Source organism: Apteryx mantelli, chromosome 4 (genome assembly GCF_036417845.1).
Source record: "Apteryx mantelli isolate bAptMan1 chromosome 4, bAptMan1.hap1, whole genome shotgun sequence".
NCBI classification, from domain to species: Eukaryota; Metazoa; Chordata; class Aves; order Apterygiformes; family Apterygidae; genus Apteryx; species Apteryx mantelli.
Window position 1 is genome coordinate 80933560 of NC_089981.1, and position 24508 is coordinate 80958067.

General features: G+C 37.2%; 1 protein-coding gene across 1 annotated transcript in view; it reads right to left on the reverse strand.

The window, feature by feature from the left end:
* JAG2 (jagged canonical Notch ligand 2) overlaps window positions 1-24508 on the reverse strand; it is a 72129-nt gene that overhangs the window by 6923 nt on the left and 40698 nt on the right. The window contains exons 6-23 of the mRNA XM_067295690.1: window positions 19361-19491; window positions 18853-18972; window positions 16603-16716; window positions 15626-15739; window positions 14925-15038; window positions 14384-14430; window positions 13922-14095; window positions 11408-11558; window positions 10931-11095; window positions 10218-10331; window positions 8660-8773; window positions 8121-8234; window positions 6985-7101; window positions 5891-5918; window positions 4738-4823; window positions 2465-2578; window positions 2175-2290; window positions 170-415 (exon numbers count right to left, since the gene is read on the reverse strand). Coding sequence (XP_067151791.1) covers window positions 170-415; window positions 2175-2290; window positions 2465-2578; window positions 4738-4823; window positions 5891-5918; window positions 6985-7101; window positions 8121-8234; window positions 8660-8773; window positions 10218-10331; window positions 10931-11095; window positions 11408-11558; window positions 13922-14095; window positions 14384-14430; window positions 14925-15038; window positions 15626-15739; window positions 16603-16716; window positions 18853-18972; window positions 19361-19491 — 2179 coding nt within the window. The remainder of the gene's footprint in view (window positions 1-169; window positions 416-2174; window positions 2291-2464; window positions 2579-4737; window positions 4824-5890; window positions 5919-6984; window positions 7102-8120; window positions 8235-8659; window positions 8774-10217; window positions 10332-10930; window positions 11096-11407; window positions 11559-13921; window positions 14096-14383; window positions 14431-14924; window positions 15039-15625; window positions 15740-16602; window positions 16717-18852; window positions 18973-19360; window positions 19492-24508) is intronic.

Sequence of the window (24508 nt, forward strand, 5' to 3'; positions counted from 1 at the left end):
GCCTTGCCTTTTAGACATAGGGCAACTTATAGCAGCAGAAATTTAATTACTGGACTTTCAAGTTGCTGACACAACAAAGTCACTGTTAGAAGTATTAATCTTCCATGCCCTGACATGGAATATAGCCCTACATATATTGCCATACTTCATTATTAATTTCTGTTCTCACCTGGGGAACTTTGTCTCCATTAAAAATTAAAGTAATTCTAGCACAATCATTGTCCAAGTATCCAGAATTAGGCAGACACTTGATATTGGCAGGCAGAGGTTCAGAGGCACTGCATTCTCCCCAGTCAGTGCATGGTGGCTGAAAACATTTCATATACTTCTCCTGGCATTCTTGACCCATGGGACACCGGTTATTTGCATTATCCCAGTGTTTTTGTAACAGACAAGGTTTCTTCCCACACCACACCTAGAAATTAAAGAACAGAATATTGTTACAGTTAATTGTTTTTATGCATCAAATCAAAACAAGCAATTCACATAAGAGATTCATGATCAACTTACTGCAAAAAAACACACATTTCTGCAGTGCTGTCACTTTAGTAGCAGGAGTTGCTCTTTTACAAAATGAGGACATTTGCGTTGACAGAAAAGTAAACTGAGCACAGATTACTCGAGACACTGGTGACAGGAGATACCGCCTGAAGGGCTTACAGATTTCATCCCACCTAACTTTGAGCTATAAAGTTCAAACATCTATTTTAAGATAGTCATTTAGGCTTCTTTTATAAGCTAAAAAGAGAAACACCTCCACAATGATTCACATCGCTTAGATATTTATACTGAGATGTGCTAAAGCTCCTTGCCACAGAGTGCCAAGGATGTTAAGAGCGACACATAGGTGATAAGCACTGTCACCTCAACCACACTTGCTTCCAAAAGAAAACAGTATACCAATACCCCCAGGTTACTGAGGTACCGCAGGCTTCCAAACACAGCTCCATTTTATGATGCACCTCTGTAGATTCTATATACAGACATTAAAGTTTAGGAAAATATGGATTTCTTAAAGCACCATTGCCAGTAAGAAACCATATTTTTTCTGTTATGTACCAAGCCAAACACCATACACTCTAATAAGCTATATTTACAGCACCGCTTCTGATGACCTCAGAGCTGCATGTTGCCCTCCTGCACACATCCCTAGTCCCCCCCCCTTTACAATCAAAAGTTCTAAATTTCTGAGAATCTAGCTACCATCACGTTCTGTTTGAAAAAAACATGAAGGCATCTCAAACTTCAAATTCATGACACTATAAAGAACCTAAAAATAGCGTATCTAAGTGCAAGATTTAGTTCTTTCTTTGCCTACAGGACACACCTAGGTAAACAAAGTGCCACGAAGGTTGGCTGGACAGTGAGATCCAGAGGTTTTTAAATTCGTGCTTCCAATGAGGCATGTAGCAGACTACAGGGTGGGACAATGTTGTAAGTTATTAGTGCTCATCTGGAACCACTCACACCCCTACAACTTGTGAGCAGAAGTGATTTTGTCTCTTTCCAGCTGTGACATTAAGCTGCACAGGTGCCACAAATACACTAAGAAATGCTACATACAAAAGCCTCATCACAGCAGGGACTGAAAGGCTTCAAATACAATACACTAGCTTATTCAAGTTGCACTTACACTAGTCTTATGTTTTATAAATCACAACCACCAGTACATATTCCATATTGCACATACAGAGGTTGTAATTTGTCAATTCATAAACCTACTGAAAGACAATACAAAAAGGCATGTATTATCAACTGAATAAAAAGTATTTTCTTCCTACATGTCCTTTTCCTTGGAATTAGTGTTCCACAGAATTAGAAGCCCTAAAACTGTTCGTAAAATTGTTAGAATGATTTATTTATCCTTTCAAGAATTATTCCTCCATTCCAATTCATATTTACTTTTCTGCCAAAAGTGCCTCTCTGCCTCTAGACAGCTTGTTCTAGAAGGTAGAGAGAGGAACATTAGCTTACAATTATAAAGACAATTCTGCAAGCATTTTTGCAGGAAGTCACTGGATTTTTTTTTTTTTTTTTTTTTAATCAAACAAAGGCAGTTCAGGGGTGACCTATGCAAAAACAGAGAAGGAGCAGAAACAAAGAAACTTGTGCATGAAGAACCGCTAGTACATTTCAGATAGAAGCATTTAAGAAAAATTGGTCAAAATGCCTACCCTGGTGCAGTCAATACGGCCATCCAAACAGTGGCAGTTGTTGCATTCTTGATCCCACCTGCTGCCATGAGGAAAGGTTATTCCCTTAAGCCAGCAAGGCTTTCCAATTCCAATCACTAAGGAAAAAAAACACATGCAGACACTTCACCTTCTGGAGTTACTGAAGCTACACAAACTTAGAAGACTACAGCTTACTGCTCCTTACACAGACTACTGTATATCAGCTCTATACTGGCTACACCGTACCCAATTGTTTTTTGGGTAAAGGTTGATAGGAAATACAGAAATACCTTCTTGGCACCTAGGACCAGCTCTTCCAGGGGGACAAGTGCAGCGGTATCCATTTATTTCATCTATACAAGTGGCACCATATCCACAAGGGGAAGACTGGCATTCATCAATATCTAGACAGGAAATAGGTTAAACTCAATGGCAAAGATATAGAACATTGTTTGTACTTAGACATTTACTGAGATGTAATCTGGCAATACTTGCTTTCCTGACATGCAAGAGTTTGGCTTCAGTATTAATCTCCATATTAGATGGTACTACCACTGCAGGAGTAACCTCTAACAGATTTCTCATAATTGCACCCCTAACTGAAGTTCTGTTGATCAAAGAAGCAGTTATGTTGACTCACAGAGCAGAGGTATTGAATAGCTTAAGGTGCTAATGTCTTCTCCACATTCAGCCAGTGCTAAAACAGGATGTGGGACTTCAGTCCTAATCTCAGCTGTTTAGGCTTCCCAGAAAAGCATATTCCTTAGGGAAGTTATCATGGTGCAAGTACTGAGCAATGAATTGACTTAGCATTACTCAAAAAAAGATTTCTACTGCAATAAAAGCCACCATAAGGAACAGGAAGAGTATGGTTTAATCTCTGTTACAAATATTTGATGCAACTTCTCTTAATGAGTTTCAAATAGTGAGTAGATTTCATTTAGTACATACGGACTTAGCACAAAAGCCTCTTAAAAATCAACCTTAAGAAAAAGTTCAGAAGCTTAGCCAGAGAAATTCACCAAAAAAGGCAAGAAAGCAATGTGCATTGAGATTACAGAATGGCTGAGGTTGGAAGGGACCTCTGGAGATCATCTAGTCTATGATGATCATCTAGTCCAGATGCATAGTGAAGCATTACTTGTTATCTTGGGGAAGTGGTCAACGCTAATATATGTAACAGTCTACCAATACATGCAACAGAAACCAGCCTGCCAAGCTGTGAGCCACAGGCACTGTTTCCTTTTCAACCATAACTGTCCTCTCCCAAAACATCTTTTAAAAGGTTCCCCTGCACTGAAAACCAACACCCACCTCAGGCCTTCAGAAAGGCCTTTAAATGCAGATTCTTGGCTGATACACAAAATCAGCTCATCTTCTGTGTTGCACAGTTGTTTTTTTTTGTTTGTTTTTTTGAAAATAAACATGCAAGTAGTAATAGTGTGATCATTATCTGAGTAGCCAATGGAAACCAAATGGTTGTGGAAGAGCTTTTGGTTCTGTTCTATCGTCCTTCAAAATCACTTTCAGATGAAGTTTTAAGCAAACAGAGAAGTATCTAAGCTACTACAGGGTTTAATCACTCCTTCCTCCTCTCTTCAAGCTATGTTGGTTTAACATACATTATTATCTGCAATCCCTGGTTCAACACCCAGAGATGACTAAACCAAAGCTACTGCTGTAAGTACTATGGACAACATCTGACTAGATGTGTCAGCTCATTTACTGTCTGTCAGAATGAGCATGGAATCTCAACCTAAAAGCACTACACTATTGCTGGAGTTGAAGGCCCAGGCCCAACAGCCTTGAGGCCACAAAATCTCAGTCTGATCTACCAAAGAAGTAGACAAGCTGTGTAAAAATGGAGTACATCATATTCAAACATATAGGGTAATGTTCCATTGTAAACAGGGGGAGGGAGGGGGAATCCCCTCCAAACAGAACAAAACCCCAAACCCACCACCCAATATAAACCACCCAAACTTCTCCACAACATTCAAATGCAATCTTATGGTCCTTTTCCTTCTTTTCAGTTTCTCTGTCTTTCAAGCTACTTGAAGTGTAAATAGGTTGGTTTTATAGCTTTGAAAGACTTGCAAAACGTGGTGAGCCACTAAATAACATGCCAGCACTACACTCCTCATGTTCGTTTTCATTAATGTCTCAGTGGATTTCTATTTCTAATGTTACGAAAAAAGTCTAACAAAACAAGTCATCTTTAACACACAAAAAGTTGCTTACCGAGAAAATACCTAAAACATAATGAGCTGTTATGAAGCTAGTAGCCCAGAACCTTCAGAAGTGTCTGACAAAATCCAGCAACTGAGACTTTGAGTACAATTTAAGCCAAATCATTCTGGTTGCATTTAATGAAATGAAGAAAGGAACAAACAAAGGTCCCATTATTTACAAGGTGAGAATCAGCGCCTGAATATTCAGTTGGATTCTGCTTCATTATTTGGAATTCAGCTGACCTAATGCATAAAGGGTCAAAGGGTGTTCTTTGTGATTTTTGCGTCAGAATGGTACAGCCTTTTAGTTCTTTACCCATACAGGTACTTACTAATTCTGCAGTCAGGACCAGCAAACCCAGGCGCACATTCACATCGAAACCAATTCACACCATCAACACAGATGCCTCCATTGTAACTGTAAAAATAATAAACCTATCATTACAACAAGCTTTCTCAGGGTAGATTCACAAGTCTAAAGATGAGCAAAAACCATAGGTCTCTCACACAGCCTGTTCAAATGCAAATTTCTATTGTCCCTATTCAGGGTACTTTCTCACTATTCAACAATACAGAATTAAAAAGTCCCTGATAATTCATAATACAAGTCTACTTAATAAGCCATCTGCATTGTTTCATTGATCTCCCTAATTAAAGCTTTGTTAATTAAACCTTCTGCTGCTGTTTAGAGGGATGATCTATTCCTACCAACAGGGAAAGCATACTGTTAGATAAATAATATTGCTTAGTAAATCACCTGTTAAAACAGCAACATCCTACAAAAATGCGTGTGTGTGGGGAGGGTGGGAAGTATGTTAACAGAACTCGGGGAAATAAAGCAGCACTGTGCAGCATATACAAAGAAAAGATGAGGTTTTGCAAATTTTTTTGAAATCATGAGGTACAGGTTATTGCATCAGAAGTCAGCAACAGGGAAAGATAAGGCAGATGTTTACTTAATCCATATATCAGTATTTTTCCTCTTCAGTCATAAATATAAACTTTTATTTAACATAGTATTTATTGCATCTTTCAAAAAATTTATTTTAAAACATATTTACTTAGAGTATTTGATCTGAGTGTTTTCATATTCATCTAAATTTATCTATTGTAAAGTAAGTTTTCAATTATTTCTCACATTTTTCATTCTAAAACTCAGTTGTAGGTATTTGAAATGTTATCCTGAGTTTAATTGCATACTATAATAATTCAGCAGACAGTTCTGGCATTACAACTACACTCTAAAATAATACTTTATCTGTACATGTATTCATCAACTCAGGACTGTGTTTTGTGATCTTCTTCGCTGTCAAAGAACAAATAAGGCATACCTAAAAACTAAAACAACTGTTTAAAGTTATTTTTACAAAGGCTGGCTTCAGTTGCTTCCAGGGTAGAATCAGTTCTAATTTGTAATGGAAATTGCTTTTACTATGCTCATTTTTGTTTTCACAATAGTTAGAGAACTGAGGTTCTCATACTTACCACGGATGAGGATTGCAGTCATTGGTATCTGTAAAAAGAGGAAGAATACAAACTACTGCAACTTGTTTGGCATATTTGTTTTCTACTGTATATCATGTCAAACCCATCTCTCACATTATAAATGAAAGCAAAGAACATTAATACAAAATAGACTGTTCTTTTGCCCCCACATACACTTGCAGCAAAAATTCAGTTAGACTTAACAGACCACAGAGATACCTTAAATGTTATGAACAAAGTGACAAACGCAGAATTTTATTTTAACAGCTTCTGTATGTTTTGAGATATCAACAAGACAGACTGAAATGTGGCATGATGGCAACACAACAGAGAAATAAAACAAGATATCAGCGGCATTGCTGGTGGCCAATTCAACCAGGCTCTAAAAGCTTTTTAAAGGATCACCATCTCTTTGGTATTTCACATGTATGTGAACGGCTACACAGCCAGATTTCTTAAGCAAATCTTTCCCATTATAAAAACATCTGAATTATTTGTTAGCATTTACACTAGTATAGTCAGTTTTAAAAGGCTTTAAAAGCTAGTTACGGCATACAACAATACAAGAGTAATTTCAGAGTAGATTTAAAGTAAAAATGGAGCTAAGATGTAGATTTTCTACATGTTATTCCTTGGAAAAAAAAACACAAATGCAGGCTTTACTCCACCTAATCAATTCATTGCGATGGTATGTCAAAGTAGTTAACTGCTATCCTCAGAGAAAACAGCTGTAAGTGACAGAATACAAACTACTGCCTTCCTTTCCACATACTTTTCATTACCAAAATTAATATGCCGAGCAAAACAATCCTCACAAAAATGCGTTCCCAAAGATTGTTTTTCTATAGGAAGCTGAAGGCTTATTTTGGCAGTGACTGGGCAAAAAAAAAAGAAAAGAAAAGAAAAAAGAGAGACAGACACACAATTTCTTCATTCATTAGACAAGCGTCATCTTCTTTACCTACCTCCCACCCTGATTCAGATATTTTTGGCACGTGAACTCTATAAACTTGCTTTGTTTCAGTTAACTGCTCTGAGCCAGACACTCCTAATATCCCAGGGGAATGCAGGGGAAGAAAGGAGAAAAGGCTTACTCTGTGTGCATGTGCGTCCTTCCCATCCTTCTTTGCAGATACAAGAAAAGGAATCTCCACTGCCAACACATGTTCCACCATTCATGCAAGGGTTTGGAATACAGCTGCTGTTTTTAGCTTTGTTTTAAAACAAAGAAAACAAAAAGATTTCCAGTTTCATCTGGATAGGCCAATATTGCTATCCTGAACAGTTTTATTCAGCACCTTATGATTTACAGGAAAGTTGAAAGATTCTAAAAGAATCTTATGTACGATAATCTCTTTCCTATTCCTACCTTCACTATCATCTTCTCCCCCACACTTTTTTTAAATAAGCCTTCATGGTTCAATCATTACCCATTTTCCCCCCATCTGTATAAACATCCTTCAAGTATTTCTCATTTCCTACTCTGGTAGCAAGTCACACAGGTCATGAGGCACATCGCACAATAAGATGCTGGCATTTAAAAACGCAGATTTTAATTAAAAGCTGTAATTATATCTAACAAGTAGAAAACCTATACTGAGTTACCTTCATCCAACTTCTTGGTCCTAATGTAAGTTTAATATTCATAAAAAATGTATCACGGAGATTGAAGTCTTCAATTCATTCAATCTCCAGAATATCAAGAGTAGTTCCCTACAGTAGCATGCAATCACTTAGAAAGAACAACTTCTTCCTCTTCATTTCATTTTTCCTGGGTATGTCTGCACATATTGCTCCCTTGGTCACAAAATTACTCATATTATGACCTTTAAAGCAAAGCTGAGGACTAACTTCCCTGAAAACCTTCATACAGGGTGTCTACAGACTAGTACACAAGTCAGTGCAGGAGCGTAAGCATTCCAAACCAGCCTTCAGAGGAGCTATAGAAAAGACTATGTAAGCAGCCTAAGGAGAACAGCTTTCTAAGAATCACTGTCTAGTCTTAGGTGACAAACCACCCGCCCAGGATATGAATGCTGTTGGTGGCTGATTACTCAGACATTTTTCTAGACAGTGGAAGAACATACTCAAAACTTCAGTCACCAGCCAACGGGAATGGCTTTGAACTAGCCAGAGGAGACAGGCTTGCCCATCAACCAAATGGTTAAGTATTATCTTAACTCTTCTCTGCTTGGTCCTGTTTTTTTCTGTGGGCAACTCAGAAGCTTACCAATGTTGCAAGTACTTCCTATCCATTCTGGAAGACACGAACAGCGGAATGTATCTCCATCATCATAGCAAGTTCCACCATTGCTGCAAGTATTTGCATCACACTGGTATTCACCTACACATCACAATACAGTAATAATTAAAATACAGCAAGTCTGGACCAATAGAAATAAAAGAATAAAATAAAAAGTAAGAATAAAGAATAAAAATACTTTGTCACAAAATTACTTTTAACTGAAAGAAGACTTTATACTTAAATGCAACAGCACTAGAAACACAGTTCCATGTGCTCTGTTACTGTAAACAAACCAAAACAGCTGAAGTTAAGAGCATCTCTTAAGACATTATCCCACTCTAATTTGTCCAAGAATATTTATTTTAAAATGTTTAATTTTGTTGCTGGGAAACTCAGAGGTAATGAAAGTATGCCTATTTTTTCACTGCAATTGTTTAATTTTAAATTTCAGGAACTCCAGTCTCATGAGGAGAAAGAAAACAAATCCTTGGGTAAACTAAAGATCAAAGTAAAAGAACACTTACGTGAATGGCAAGTTTTGCCTTTCCAGTCATTCTTACACTCACAATAGAAGTCATTCACCAAATCAATGCATCGGCCACCATTGTGACATGGGTTAGGAGAACAGTCATTGAAATCTAGAAAAAGGATTATTTGATTAAATGATCTAGCCTTGCCAAGACCATGAAAGAGTATAAAATATTTCTTTATACTAAAGAGGAAAGAAAAATTGCATTGTGTTTAGAAAGAGTGAGTTCCAAATTGTTAAGAGGTTACTACCTTCATACAAGCAATGAAAAAGAAAAACTGATTTTTGAACAGGGGGAATTATGAAAGCTTTTCTAATAGCTTAAGAGAAAAATATCATTCAGAAATTAGCAGTATAAGTACTTAAGTGAGCCAAAGTAGTTTAATCTTTCCTAATAAAGAACTACATTAGGAACTTCAGAGAAAGCTTTTTAGTATTTGCTTTGAAGTAGGACCCACAATGTCCTTGAAAGGAGCCTCAATCTAGGATATCCGCATGAGATAGTTAAGGTTCCCTTTCCTGCTTTATGTCTCAAAATACAAAGAATTAACGCCTTTAGATAGCTTTACCTATGTATACACATGAATTTTAGAACAGAGGCAGAAAATTCTTTTCACTTATGACAGAAGTTTTAATAGACAGAACGTAAGTATTTCAGACTAAACTTCATCCAGACCACACAGAAACCTCTTTTGACAGTGAAGCCTACCAAAGGTTTCTTAGCCTTTATTTCACATCTCATTTGGTATAAATCCTGTAATAAATCTCAGTAAGACCTTGCCCTCATGGTTTAGAAGCAGCTTCATTCAGAGTAGAAAGTCACATTTAGTAAAGCATTAACTACAGTTCCCTTTGAGGTAACCTGACTGTAAACTGGCCTAGCACACTACTTTGTCTTAACCAAGGCCTAAAAAGTCTCAAGCCAGGGTAGCAAGAGTAAAAGCCTGCTCCCACTGAACCCAGAATACAAGCTGCTCTAAGTCCCCATGATATTTATTAAATAAAACTTCAAACTTGCAGTTTTTTACCATTGAATTAGACATTAGATTTATAATTTCTTTGATAAGGTGGAAGCACATTATAGCTTGAACTAGTTTTAAGAAAAAAAAAAGAAGAAAGAAAAAGAAAAAACAACCCACCACACACACTGGCAAAAAAAAAAGCAGCTACTGGTATTGGTATTACTGGACCAGGCAAAGAACAAGCTTTTATGTACATTAAGTGCTAAAAGGTACCTACGCTTATAGTGATAAAAGGAGTATAACGAATCTTTCTAACAGAATCTGTCACTTTCACCTCTCCTCAGGAGAAAGTTTTCTTCCCCCGAGAAATATCCTGTACTATTGCAAACAATCAGGTTTTCCTCCTTTTAAAGTAATTGAACCCTTTGGAGCTGCTGTCCAAAACCCTTGAAAATACTTGGCACACAACACTGGATAAAAGGTTCCTATGGAACAGAGAAACTCTACGCCATTATTAACCTTGTATCAACCATCGTCAACTGCTGCTGCAAAGCTGTAACATTCAGCATGGAAATGCTTAGCAGTACTCACTTGTATCACACAACTCTCCTTCCCAGCCACTTGAGCAGAAACACCTAAATGAATCAACCTCATCAATGCATGTTCCACCATTCTTGCAAGGCTTCCCAAGACAATCATTGATATCTACAACAATAAAAAAGTCAATACAATTGCTCGAGGCTGTCTTCATCCATGCATATGAGTGTTTTAGATTTAAGTCTCTAGGACCAACACCATAAAGCTATACTCCACTTGCACATACATAAGAACAGCTCATAACATCTGTTTTCAACATTGGTAAGGGTTCTAGATGTATTCTCTCACATATCAAAACAAACCAGAACATTAAGTTTGTCTGAGAAAAATAGCCAATGTTCAAAAAACACCTGAAGCAGCAATGCATATGCTCCTAAGTTGTGCTGTCAACATGTCTGTCCCTTGTTTACCATTCTCATGTTGGAGGAATCCATGGCTTCTTGTGAGAAGACTGCCCACAGAGGTGGTGGGTATAAGACACATTTCCACTTAAGTTTGGACTGAAGTCTTTCACAGAGAAAAGCGAACTACTACAAAGACACAACTGTTACCAGAAGAAACTGGACTTGAACCATTAAGCTGCAAACAGTGCTCTATGCACCTTCATTAAAATCCTAATGTCATATTTTATGTTTTAACATTTCAAAACAAAGTTTCTTAAGGAAGGCTTAGATTAGCAAAATCATTTGAAAGAAATTCCCACTTACTTTCATGACAGTATATTCCAGTAAAACCTCTTTCACAGGCACAGGTAAAATTCCCTCCTGGTTGACTAATACACTGTCCATGAGGCCCACAAACGTTAGATGAAATGAAACGGATTCCTCCTTGGGTAGCATTAGTGAAGACTTCTATTGTACAGCTGTCTATTACTAAGAATGAGAAGTATACCATCAATTGTACTAACGATCTGCATCACCAATCAGTTTACAGTTTTAAAAGAAGTTACACAAAGATTAAGACTGCTTACAACCTGAAAGTTTTTATATTAACTATAATTCACCGTCTCCCCCTTTATAAATAAGGAGTATTACAAGCATATTTTCCCACTGCCCCACGCTACTTCACAAGGTTTAAGCAAATAAAGTGTTTCTACATTATGCTATTACCAAATATACTATTGTGCTCTCATTTTTAAGGTACCGCCAATACATTAAGACAACTTTGTGGACAAGAGCAGGTACCTTTACAAGAATTGTTCTTGCAGTGGTCCTTGAGATGCGAACAATTCTTTCCATCATAGTCATCAGGGCAGGCACAGTAATAATCTCCTCCCAGATCATAGCATTTAGCCCCATTCTGGCAAGGGTTAGGTTCACAGAAATCAATATCCATCTGTAAGAAAGACCACAGTTAGCAGCAGCTGCTTGATTTCCCAGGAGTAATCAGCTTTATCTATGTTGCCATAGACAAAGATGAAACTAATTTACAAGGAAACCCAAGTTTAAAGTACTTTTATGAATTGTCTGTATTGCATTCCATTTTGCAATGCAGATATAAACATCAAGCTACTTTAGTCAATCCTAATACAAAGCATTTCTGATACCATTATAGAGATATCCCTTTTTTGCAGAAGGCTGAATAAGCACATTTGCAATAACTTTTCAAAAAACATGAGAAGATACTGTACTGTGACTATTTGGGATCATTCCTCTTTCCTTCACACCTACATACAAAGTGCTATGAGGTGAGTTAGTTACTGGTGCACTTGCCAATGTCACACCTGCAAGATTCTGACATACATACAACCTTAAAAAGCTATTCTCTAGGGCAATTTATTTCTCCTCCCATCCTAACAAACACACAGGATTTATCACAGAACCACACAATTTGGAAGGGACCTCCAGAAGTCAGCTAGTCCCACTTCCTGCTCAAAGCAGGTCTGGTTAGACCAAATAGGTCAGGGCCTTAACCCTTACCAGTACCACTGGTATGCCAGTTTACACTTATGCACACACGCACACATCCCCACCCCCCAATACAGATGTCATTTGAACACTTCTTGCCCTCCAATTCAAAAGCAAAACTTAAACCTAGTTTTCATAATACAACCTTTAATACAGACACATCCTTGCAAGAAAGCAATGCAGCTTCTTCTATGTCTTAAACTGACATAGAAATCTAAGCCATAGAAGATCACTGACTGGTGATGCCCTAAATCAGCTTCAAAATCCTCAAAGCAGCCTCAAAAGTTATATTTATTACATCACAGTACCTTTTCTACAAATTATTATTCTTAAGGACTGTTTCCCTCCCAGCCTGCTAAGTGAATCTTTTCCACTATCCTCCTTGTGAGGAAGGAGGACCTTCTCAACCTTACAGAGTATTATAAAATAAAGTCCAACAGTGAATTTGATGAGGATGTTTAATAGCTCTATAGATAAAAAGGATAAAAAAATTAAAAACTAACCAAAACAGAAGGCACACAAATAAACTTTTGTCTGAATTCAGTGCAGCAAGTACAATTCCACCTGCAGAGAGATTTTCTGCAAACTATATTGCTCTGTCATACGGAACATTTAAAGTAGATTACAAAAAATAATTAAAGTCTGAAAAAGATTCTCAGATCTCCTCTATCAGATGTCTCCATTTGTTTCCTTCCATTAGTGTAAATTTTCCCTTCCCAGTGCAAGTCCAGTAGCTGGTATTTTAGCATCTGGAATCAATGGTAGATATTTCCTGCAATACAAAAGGCAAGCAGCCAACTCCTCCTTCCCCCCTCCTCCTCTTTCAAACAGATTAGCTAAAACTTTAATTATACAGTATGGTAGGTTCCAGACAGGAGTAAAGCTTTCAAGCTATGATCCTTATGTAGAAATGGCATATGATCTATGAGCTACTGTACCAGCTTATTAACTGGTCATTATCTGCAAACTTTTTTAGTTTTAAATAAAAGTAGATCATTGTTTCTTTAACAATACAGATGCTTTACAACTGAATTACGCCATGAAAAATTCTGGAGGAAATCCAACACAAAATTCTAATTCAATGTTCCCAGATGATGTTGTCTTGCTAGTTATAACACTTAGGTGAATTTGGCTGTCACAAAAATAAAAGCTGCAAACTGCGTATTTAAGGCAATATCATCTTACACTGAATAGAAAAGTCTAATGTCCTCCTTAGATAGGGGCAGATCTTCATTACCTTGAAGTATTTTAAATACAAATTATCACCAGCACTTCAGTATTTCAGATCCGAATTCTTAGTTAAGTAACAACACTACACGCTTCTGCGGTGATCTCAAATTGAAAGTTCTGAGAGTCAATACTTACACATCCACCTGTCTTTAATTATGTGGATGTTCCTACCAAGAGCAGTGCTATTACTTGAAAGTTAATTCAATTATATACTTCAGAGTTAGTAGGATGAAGGCCTAACACATTTTGGTGTAACAAAAGGACACAGGTCCTAAAAATTTCAAAGGAAAATGTTTCAAGCTTAAGAGATACTTGCAGCTTTAAAACATTTAGGAGATCCAACACCTATGCACAATAATTTACAGTACATTAGGCTGCAGCTTTAAATGTTACAGGTGCTATGACACCACTGTATAACAAATTTGCTTATTCAGAGTGTCAAGTAACAGCTATGGTAGCCAGCTTTAGCTTTGGGTTACTCTAATTTAAACCAGAGACATGTTTCTTTCCAGAACTCCATCCACGAAAGCTATTGTAGTAATGTCACACCACTGCCCTCACCTCACAGAAGACTCCTGAGAAGCCCTGTGAACAGAGGCAAGTGAATCCATTCACCAGGTCTTTGCAACGTCCTCCATTTTGGCATGGATTGCTTTCACACTCATTTGTTTCCCTCTCACAGTTTTTTCCTGTGAAACCACGAGGGCATAAGCAATGGTAACCATTCACTTCATCCTGCACAGGAGGGAAAGAAAAAGCAAAAGTGGGAAGACATGTTTATTATATAAAACATGTACACAAGAATTTGAAGTATTTCCATGTTCTGCATTTATGAATGAACAGCAGTAGCACTACATAAAGTTATTTTTAAGAAAGGTAGCAAGAGCCTAGAAGTGCAGCACTAGACTTAACATATTTTACTTTGTTCTGACTAGTTATGAATTCTATAATTTGCAATTACAGGTTGGTTAAATGAGGTTGCAAAGTTTAACTTCCACACAAAATATAATTGAAAAGAGTTACCTTACAAGTCCCTCCATGCTGACATTGTCCATGACAGTCATTAATATCTATGGATAAAATACAGAAGGCATTAGAATTTATAGCAAAAGATTAATGCCTGCAGAATAAAAGGCAGAACAAATGATTTTCAGAAAGGATTTTTATAGAAAGTTCAGTGGAAAACAAGGAAATTTGATTTCTTAAGCAATTCTCATTTTAAAGAATTTGGAACTCAGTGGAATAGAAGTTACATCAAATAGTATCAGCTACTTTCACATCTAATGTTTTAGGTAAAAAGATAGAGTCTGGGATGAGTAGTTCTGCTCCAGGGAAAGAATTACAAGTGTTACCAGAGTAAGTCCATTTTAACACCAATTGCACCTCTAAATAAATCTTCACACAGTATTTTATATTTACTTTGCTGAAAGTTAAGAAAATCCTGACAGTAAGTATTTTTTCCTTGTGCAAGAATCTATATTATCATTCATCATACTTGGGTTTTTTTTTTTAAAAGAAAAAAAACATATCCTATGATTAGCATACATACTAAAGAAATACTAACTGATATGACAATTTACTCCTGTCCATCCTGGAATGCAGTCACAGTAATATCCACCAATGAGATTTTTGCAAGAGTAAGCATTAACACAGGGTTTCCCCTCACACTCATTAGCATCTGTGAAAGAAGATAAAAGAAAGAAGAGAATAAAGAACAAACCCAGAAACAGATTACCCCAGCACCACGCAAAGTTTCCATGCAATCCAAGCATCAGAAGCTCATATTATGTTTTGGTAGGCCACTAAAACCCTTACATACCATTGGTTTTCAATGCACAGTTGTCTATTAGCTGCACATGCATGTTATCTTACTTTTCCCCTTTGCCAAAACCCAAAAGGTAATGTTAGTCAGGACAAATCCCTCCCTTGCTTCCATAAGCTGATGGTTATTCCAAGTATAAAGTCAGTTACTGTACTGCCACCATTAAGTAGGAGCTACCATCACCAATGCTGTATGTTGGAATAGAAAAAGTTATCAAGCACTCTAGAAGAACTATTATAAATAAGTTTAAGTTGGCACTTTTATGGTTACAGATACACTTCAGTTTTTAAGCTCTATTAAAGATGACGTAAGACACCAATAGCAACACACACCTTAGATGTTTACTTCAATAACTGTCATGACCGAGATACACTAAGTAGAATTATTCATTACTTTGGAATAAGTCTCCAATGGTTTTCAAACTACAGAAAGCAATTACTTACCAAGCTGACACGTTGCTCCAATCCACTGCTGTGGACATATACACTCAAATGCATTAATACCGTCAATACAGGTCCCTCCTCGAGCACAAGGGTTAGATGCGCATTCATCAATATCTGTGAAGTCAGAATGTGCCTTCCATAACATGGTCCAAAATTTGGCTTAAGTCATTTTGAGATGGAGGGGGAGGTTCTAATAAGCTTATTAACAGAATAAAATTTCTGACCTAATTTTTAGACTCTTCTCACATCTTTAAAATATAATTAGGGAGAAAGAAAAATTTTGCAATTTTCTATTTGCAAATAAGCAAGAAGATTCAATAAATCTTCCAACAATTAACACATTCATTGAAAGCCATGTTCCTAGATGATAATGCAAATAACTTTAAGCAATAATTTTCTGGAGATAGTTGCTGTGGAAAAAAGAATAAGAGTCCTCTGTTCTAAATCACAGACAAGATGCAAACCCAACCCAGGTACCTACTAGCAGTTGAAATATTATATCCATCCATACAGATGTTTGGACTGTTCTCCTGTCTTCCTAACCAGAGACTTTAAACATATAACTGAAAAATACTCTTCAACTACTTTGAGAAGCAGAGAACCTTTCATGTTTACATTTCTTAAAATGAATCCACAATGTACTTTGCTTTAGTCCAGCTAAGTAGTTAAAAATTGTACTATAAGCTTTGGCAACATAGGGAATATTTCTTTATATAGGTCTAACAAAAGCTTGAAGTAGGTAACATGATCTAATTAGGCTTTTGCTAACCTTTAGATCTAAACCGCATCAAATAGATGCTGCTTTTAATACCACAGGCCGCACAGTACCATTAATCTTTTCAGTCTCCCAACACAACTGTTAAAATCCAGATAGTGCAGAAGATTACCAATTCCATAACCACAGAGCATGATTAAAAGCAAGCTGTATCAGCCCTCCCAACCCAAGTGGTCAGAGTCATCAGTCAATGCATACCCACCAATTGCACATGTTGGTCCACTCCACCCTGGTGGGCAATGACACTTGAAGCCTGATGAAATTTCATGACAAATTCCACCATTAGCACAGGGATTAGATACACAAGCGTGCTCCGCTGGAGAAAGAAAAGAGGGAAAGAAATTCTTGGTAAATATTCTTCCAACATCAAATAAGGGGAACTTACATGGTAAGGAAATGAGTTCTGATAAAAAGTGACCACAAGCATGAGGAGTGAAGAGGTGCCTGCACAGAAGTTCGGATGCCAGCACTTTTTCCCCCCTGCCTCTCTCTTCTTCCCCTCCTCCTCCTCTCTTCAGCCAGAGGAAAGAGATTTGCCGTACGAAAGGTCTTGAATAGCAGTAGCAATTTAAGTAACAAAGGTCTGTTTAGCTGAATTCTAATACTGTTCCTTGGAAACAGCAAATAGAGTTGCTTGCATTTTATAAGCTATACTGCCCAGGGACACTCCATGTAGGGCTGTAAGACCTGCAGAAGTTCGAGGCTTTAAGTTTTACTATGTAAAACTTCAATTGTTGCTAGAATTTTTATTTTGGAACCTTTCTTTCAGGGATGTTATCTAGCCTGTAAATTGAATTTACATTGTCTTGAATGTTAGATAATAGTGATGAAAACTGATCATAAAGCAATCTTTGGCTAACATTCATAATAGAACTTGTCAAATGTGTGGCTCACTTTATCCCCGCCTCCTCATCTAGAGAGACAAGTTGTTTCATCACAACTTTATGGGCAAGCTAGGACAATGTTTCATCCATTTTAGCCAGAAGTTTGCAGCATATTATACCAACTGAAGCAGAATTCAAACTTTGATAGTATCATCAATATCATACAGCACTTTATAGAAGTTCAAATAAGATCTACACCCTGACAAACGTGAAATGCTCTACAGATAATGCAGTTTAGTGAACTTAGAGCCCAAACAGATAAGTAGAAGAAAAAAAAAAGGGGGTCTTCCATCCACACTTATGATTATTAAGTAAAATTCAGAGTAAGACTAGAAATACTACATTTAAAAAAAAAAGTAACAAGGAGCAAGATTGCAGAATACCCAACTGAATACTATGGGTGGGGAAAAAAAAAAAAACTGAAAGATATCCTAAGGTGAACAAGGACATTCAAAGTTTCCATTCCCCTCCAAACATCACATCCTTTTCTAAAGGAAATGGAAAAGATGGATTATTATACACTTGCCCCTTTATCTCTAATTAGGGGCAGAAGGGTCAAGAAAAGTCTTCAAATACAAAAAAAATCTCAATTACATAAAGACTTGGATCTTATATATAACACAACTACATAGGTATACATTAAAAAAGCCATACACTATTTTTATAATGGTGAGACAGGAAGCAGTTCTCCCATGCTGCTGTGTTGGATAGACACGCATCTGTTAGACTGTAGTCAGGAAGGCATACTTCAACAGAAGTATAGTTTAAATGCTTTCCTCCATTTTGGCAACACAAGCAGAGAGGCCACATTTTCAGTTGACTGTTTAAACTATGCTCAAGGTGACTCTATAAGAGAGCTTGAGCACATTTCCATGACTGTTAACATTTGCATCATTAATTCAAATGTATCACAAGTCCCATATTAAAAGCTGACTTTAAAATGAAGTTTGTAAATCAAAAAGGAAAAGTTAACACATATGCAGCTAAAAATTAGGCGAAAATGCCTGTAGGGTCTATTACAATTACCTTCCTTAGTCTTCAGCTAATATAAGAGGATGCTACAAGTGCACGTTTACATGCAAGTCAGCAGAAGATAAGGAAACAGGTAGCAGTCAGAAAGGTATCACAGAAAGGTGCAGCTGTGTCCCATTTCCAGGAGACTATCTCAATTGCACATTTGGGTTAGAGAACTGAAGAAACTGAAGGAAAAACATTCCTGGCCCAATTTAAATACAAGGGAGACAGTGGTAGCATTTCTGTTGTCATCAGCGGCTTTTTGACTAGACAACTTAAGATAGCAAACAGGAGAAGCAGGAAACAGAGCTGGCATAGCTCCACTCACACACAAAAATAAAGATCAATTTGTGAAGAGAATGGATACATTGCATGCCATCATTTTTGACATCTCAATTCTCAGAAGCCAAGAGAGCTTTAGGAAAGAAGAAAACAATCCTCTCCACTCCACAAAAGTGCAACAACAAGCATATAAAAAAAGCCACCAGTCTAGAGCAAAGCCCAGCCTGAAATAGTTTCCCATTTCACAAGATACATGCAACATCCAGAAGTACCAATTTCACAGTTCTTTCCAGAATAGCCATCAGGGCAAGCACAGCGATATTCATCTGGTTCAGTATTCATACAGGTTCCTCCATTTAGGCAGGGATGGTGATTCCCACAGTAATTCAGATCTGGGCAGAGAAAAGAAATGTCAATTGACAGGGAAAAAAATCTCAGTGTTATCACTTCAATTCTTAGTCAGACATACAAATGCTCTTCTGCCTTTAACATCATTCACCCATAACATCCCCATATTCCGTTAGCTAGCTTGCCCTCTTGTTATCGTCCACAGAACAGGCAAGAATGAACAAGAGACAACTGCTTGAGTTAGAAGGGTCAGGATCATTCCAAGCCTCGTCTTAAACTTCTTATACTTACGATGTTTAAGCACCAGCTGCCATAAGAGAATTAGGGACAGAGATACTCAAGTAATTGCACACTAGCAGGAAAAAATGGTTAATGAATTATCAGTTAATCATGCGACTTTATTCATTTTTCCTGTAAATTAATGTTAAGTACCTTTGTTACAGAGCAGGCCACCCCAGTTGGTTTCGCAATTACACTGCCATGGTTCATTACAGCTCCCATGAGCACAGCCTGGGTAGCGGACACACTCATCACAGAACTGTCCTTGCCAACCATAATGACACCTAAGATGTAAGTTCACATGTTAAAAGTTAGCAACATGATGCTTAATTATCAGCATTACAGGTATTTAGAATGCTATACTTACCATTCTTAAGAACAAGGTCAACCGTTCAATGTGCAACAGATACCAAACTCTTATTTTATTTCTCCCATTTAGAAGGGACATACTAGTCCTGTTGAATATTCTTACTGGAACTCATCTTGCTTAACTGTGTTACACACCATGGCAACAAAACCACACCAAGCACTACATGTTACAAGAACTCTACATATATAAGTCATCCTTTCACAAAAGTTCAATCCTCACATAAACAATCACCTCGCACTAGGACAAGAAAGGTGATTGGCATTAAACACACACACAAAAAAAACAACCCTACTTTTCAAAAGGAAATTAGAGACTTACTGAATCAAGCACCTTAGCTTTTTTCTATGAGCTTTCAAGAGATTAGCCAATTTGTTCTAGAGTACTAGAATTCTTGGAAGACCAGGATAGCCAAAGATGCAGCTGTCTTGTCAATTTTCTCAAGAGTAGTTTTAAGAATCCTTTTTAGAGATTGTCTATTATATTCTCAGTGTTCTTTAGTGACATTTGTGGGGGGGGGGAAAAAGTTCTTTGGATGAAAGGAGGAGAGAACAGAAACAAAAGCCATTAATAATTCACTTGTTTTAAACAGAGTTGATATTGTGTCACAAGATTTCTTCAGAGACCAGTATCTTTAGATTACATTATCTGCAACAGCCCCCAGAATCTGCTGACAAAAGCATCTGTGTATGCTACAGGAAAAGCATTAAAGTCTGTGAAGTTAACAGAAAAATAAAAGGACTATATGTTTCATACACACATTTTAACCAAAAATAGTAAACGAGCTTGCTTTGTTAGGCTACCATCAGATCAAAGAAAAAAAAAGAGGTTCTGTTTGTTCTTTTAAGAGCATCTCTTATTAAGAATTTAAGAGTGATACTAGCAGAGATGCATGAAAATGCATTGAATAGGGGCTGGACGCACGCATGCTAAGGAGATATGAGCCCAAATGCCTTGAAAAGAAGCATTAGAAAGGAAACTGTACTTGTTAAAAGAATGTTGATATTATATAACTAGCATACCTTGAATACAGTTAAAAAGACAAGACACTAAATTCTGAAGTCTGTGGGGAGAGAAGAAAGGAAAAAACAGAATATAAACTAGGAATCCTGATTCCTTGTGAATTAATCCATTTCCACTCTTTTGGTAAGCAGCATCAATTCCCAGAAAAGAAGAGCTTATGCTGACAGCACAATATCAAAATTGAAAAATCCCTTATTTAAATTTCTGCTCTTCACTTAGGCAGAAGGAATCTAGACACAGGGCTTGCAACAAGATTTTCTACATAAGCTACTCTGAATTCTTAGTCCCCCTATCTCCCCCTTATTCAAAATCTCAGAGCTGGGATCCAGATAGCACAGCCTCAACTGTGTACATAGTTCAGGGGCCTATGACTGCTTATATAAGTGACGTTGTCAGGAGCCTGCAGAACATGTCTACTCTAGCAGCAGCCTTCTCTTGCTCTATTTAGCAGTAAGGGGAAACAAATACTGCTCCTGCTAAATGTGATCTCTTCCTTCCTTCTCAGGGACAGAGAATCTTTTCAGGGGCTGGTATTAAACATTAAAAAGCACTGTAACTCACTGTTACTGGCCCCAGCCCAAATCTCCATCCATGCCAAGCTTCACACTAATGCCAGTGATTCACCATGACTATTCTAGCCAAAGCTAATTCCCCACCCACATATAACAAGCATTTTCAAGGGCTGAAAAGCTTGCATCACAAAGCAGTTAATCACAATAACTCGATTTGTTTTCCATATCAAATGGTAACAAGTTTCTTTAAAACTGCATTGTTGATTAAGAGTGTAAAGAAAGCAATGCAGATATCTGCTCAAAACTTAAAGGCATTTTAGCACCTACTTGAATGCTTGAACATGTGTTAAAATTAGTTTAGCAGGAAGGGGTTACTGTGTTTTCATGATATTCAATGGAAACAAAGTTTACACTTAAAGTAAAGTTACCAATAGCCCTAGGGAAATCATTTCTAGAGACTAAAAGCAGTCCAACCAGAGGAACACAGTGTTTACAAGTCAAAAGGTTACTATGTGGTAAGCTGATCAGCCTTCAGTTTACAAGGAAGAGTAAATTAGGATTTCCTCCTGAACAGGAAGTCTGGTCGCATCCTACATTAGCAGGTGCTAGAACAGCTTTAATTCCACTTCCTTCTTGAAAGATAATGTTTACATGGATCTCAGCTCACTCCTAAGAGTAAGATGTGATCAAAGTGAAACCAATTTAGAAATATGCATTTTATAGCTTATAAGAAAAATCACGTCAAAATGCAAGAGGAAAAAAGGGTTAATGATCCAATATGAGAAGCTCAGAAGGTGCAGGCACAAAGGGAACATTTAGAAAAAACAGAATGCCTTTTCAAGTAATGACTGCTTGCATAAAAGCCAAAAGGAAACTGCTATTGCAGCTAATGGTGAACTACAGTTACTTCCCCCTCCCCCTCGCTGGGAATAATTTGTTGGAAGTTTCTACAATCCCAGATTTTTCAGATCTGAAAAATAAGAAAGCCAAATTTAGAGCATTCATATGAAGGATTCCCATTGTTCACGAACAAAGAAAATTCTTATAGGAATCAAGATTCTACTTCCTTTGTCCTTCCCCTCTACCGACTTCATTGCCTCTAACTCATCTTTAGAACCACAAATGCAAAACAAAATCAGAGATGGCTTAATCTTAGCCTTTACTGGGTTATTAGCAGTACAAAAGAAGCTACCATAAATAGGTTATTACAGTTAGTAACTTCCTGACAAAGTCAAAGTTTAGGCAGGCATCTGCTCTCAGACCAAAGTGTCCCTTCAGGTCAGGATTAAAATAAAGGGAGTGCAGTAGGAATAGAGGAACAATTACTAGTCATTTTCAGCTGAAGAACTTGAAGAAAAGATCCTAATAATTCTACAGACATGCTTCATAGCTTTCCATTCTCTTTGAAGGAGAGAATCTGATGGCAATAAAAACCTAGAATTTCAATACAAGGCTGGGTGCAGAGGAGATGGCATAGAATTAACATTAGCAAAGCTTCTAGATAACATTTCAGTTTTGAGATTACAGAAACTGAAACTGTGCAGGAAGAGACCACTGTTTACATCAACAATTAGATAAACTGCAATAATTCATAGTGTGTACTTGGTTGCAATAAGCAAGTGTAGCTTGAAACAGCTAAATGCCAAGAGAAGGAAGAAGCTTCTATAGCTATGGAAGTGAACATCAATGTGTTTATAAAGAAGTAAATCCAATATCAAGAAATCCTACAGAAGCCCCTGTCATTATGGACAGTCCAATAATACATAGGTATTCAGAGGCAGGAGTGTCAGGGAGCAAAAAGGGAAGAAAAAATATCAGAAGGCTTCTTTTTCTTGCTTTTCCTAGGGCATTGATAGTTGAATACTATTAAAGTGGAACTGGTATAGTTCTACATGAACAAAATTATTTTAAAGGACTTCGCATTCTCTATGCTCTTCTAGAACAGGTATAAATTAAGGAAAGACAACATTGATTCTTGCTTTCCTAAAAGGATGTTTGTGTTAAGTTATATAGTGAAAGCTAGGCTTAAATTTGGCTTTTAAAATCAGATAGCCAAAGAATTCAAAGGTTCCTACGCTGCTGTGCATAAACTGGTACGTTATTAGTGTATATAAGCATAAGGCCCCAAGCAATCTGGTCTAACTAGACCTACTTTGGGTAGGAGGTGGGACTAAATGACCTCTGTAGGTCCTTTTCAATCTCCATGATTGTATGATAAATCCTACAATGACAGTTATGGAAGTGATCTGGAAAGGAGAAGAAGTGTACTCAGTTCCTGATGGTGTGAAAATTAGGGTCCCTCAACACTTTTCATGATTAACTCCTTATTATCCAAAAGGAAGACACCAGTTACATACCAAGAAATTATAGTGCTCTTAATGGACAACTTTTATTAATTCAGCTGTTTTACACAGCCTTCACACATGGTGTATTCTTCCAGTTCAATCACTTCCTGTTATTTTGGAATACTGAACTTTCTGTGCAGAAAGTTCATCTGAGGCACTATGTATCATAGGTCTCTTCTAACCACTCATCTAATCAGGCTAACCTTAACAAAATGCTCATAGTATGCAAAAGTGCTAGAGGATACCTAAATAAATTCTGTTCTAGATACAAAGTTTTGCTGGCAATTAATGCACAAGTAGACACCTAAACCACCAAAAGTCTGAAGGAAATCAAAACTACTCCTGAAGTCTGAGTCAAAACATTAAGCCTAAGAATAATAAAAAAAAAATCCTAGGAAGGAAATAGGCAAGGTGGTACTGGTCTTTAACTACCACAGCCTATGCCTTACTGCAGATCTTGTACATCCTAAGGCAGAAGTAAATATCATTGTGCTATGCTATTTACCCATCTAATTTTTAAGCAGGCTTTCTTGGAGGGAGCTTCTTCTGCTTAGACTTCAATTACAAGCTGTAGCCAAAACACTCAACACAGGAAAATGAAGCAATACAGTGACATTAAGAACAGAAGCAAAATGCATCATTCAGGGGTGGGGGAGAAATAGCTGTCTTAAATGGAAAACCACTAAATTTTCTGATGACGTGCACAGGATGGTGTTGCATAGGCCAGAACAATAGCTTTATATTAACCATTTACTTAAAATAGCTATAAGAAAGTCTGTTTAATCTTTTAAGAGTTTAATTGTTGCATAGCAGGCAGCAAGAGGGTCCAACTGTTAGAAGGCGATCCAAGGATTCCAAGCATCCAAATTCAATATTATAGCTATATAAGGTCACAGAAACGCTTTCTCCACTTTCCTACCTTTGAAATAGCCATTTGGTGAATAGGAAGAAAAAAAGATGCTCATTAATGAACTCAAATCATTCAATTACCTGAAAGCTTGTCTGCTTTCTCCCACTGCCCAAAATTCTTGCTAGACACAAACCTCTCCCTACA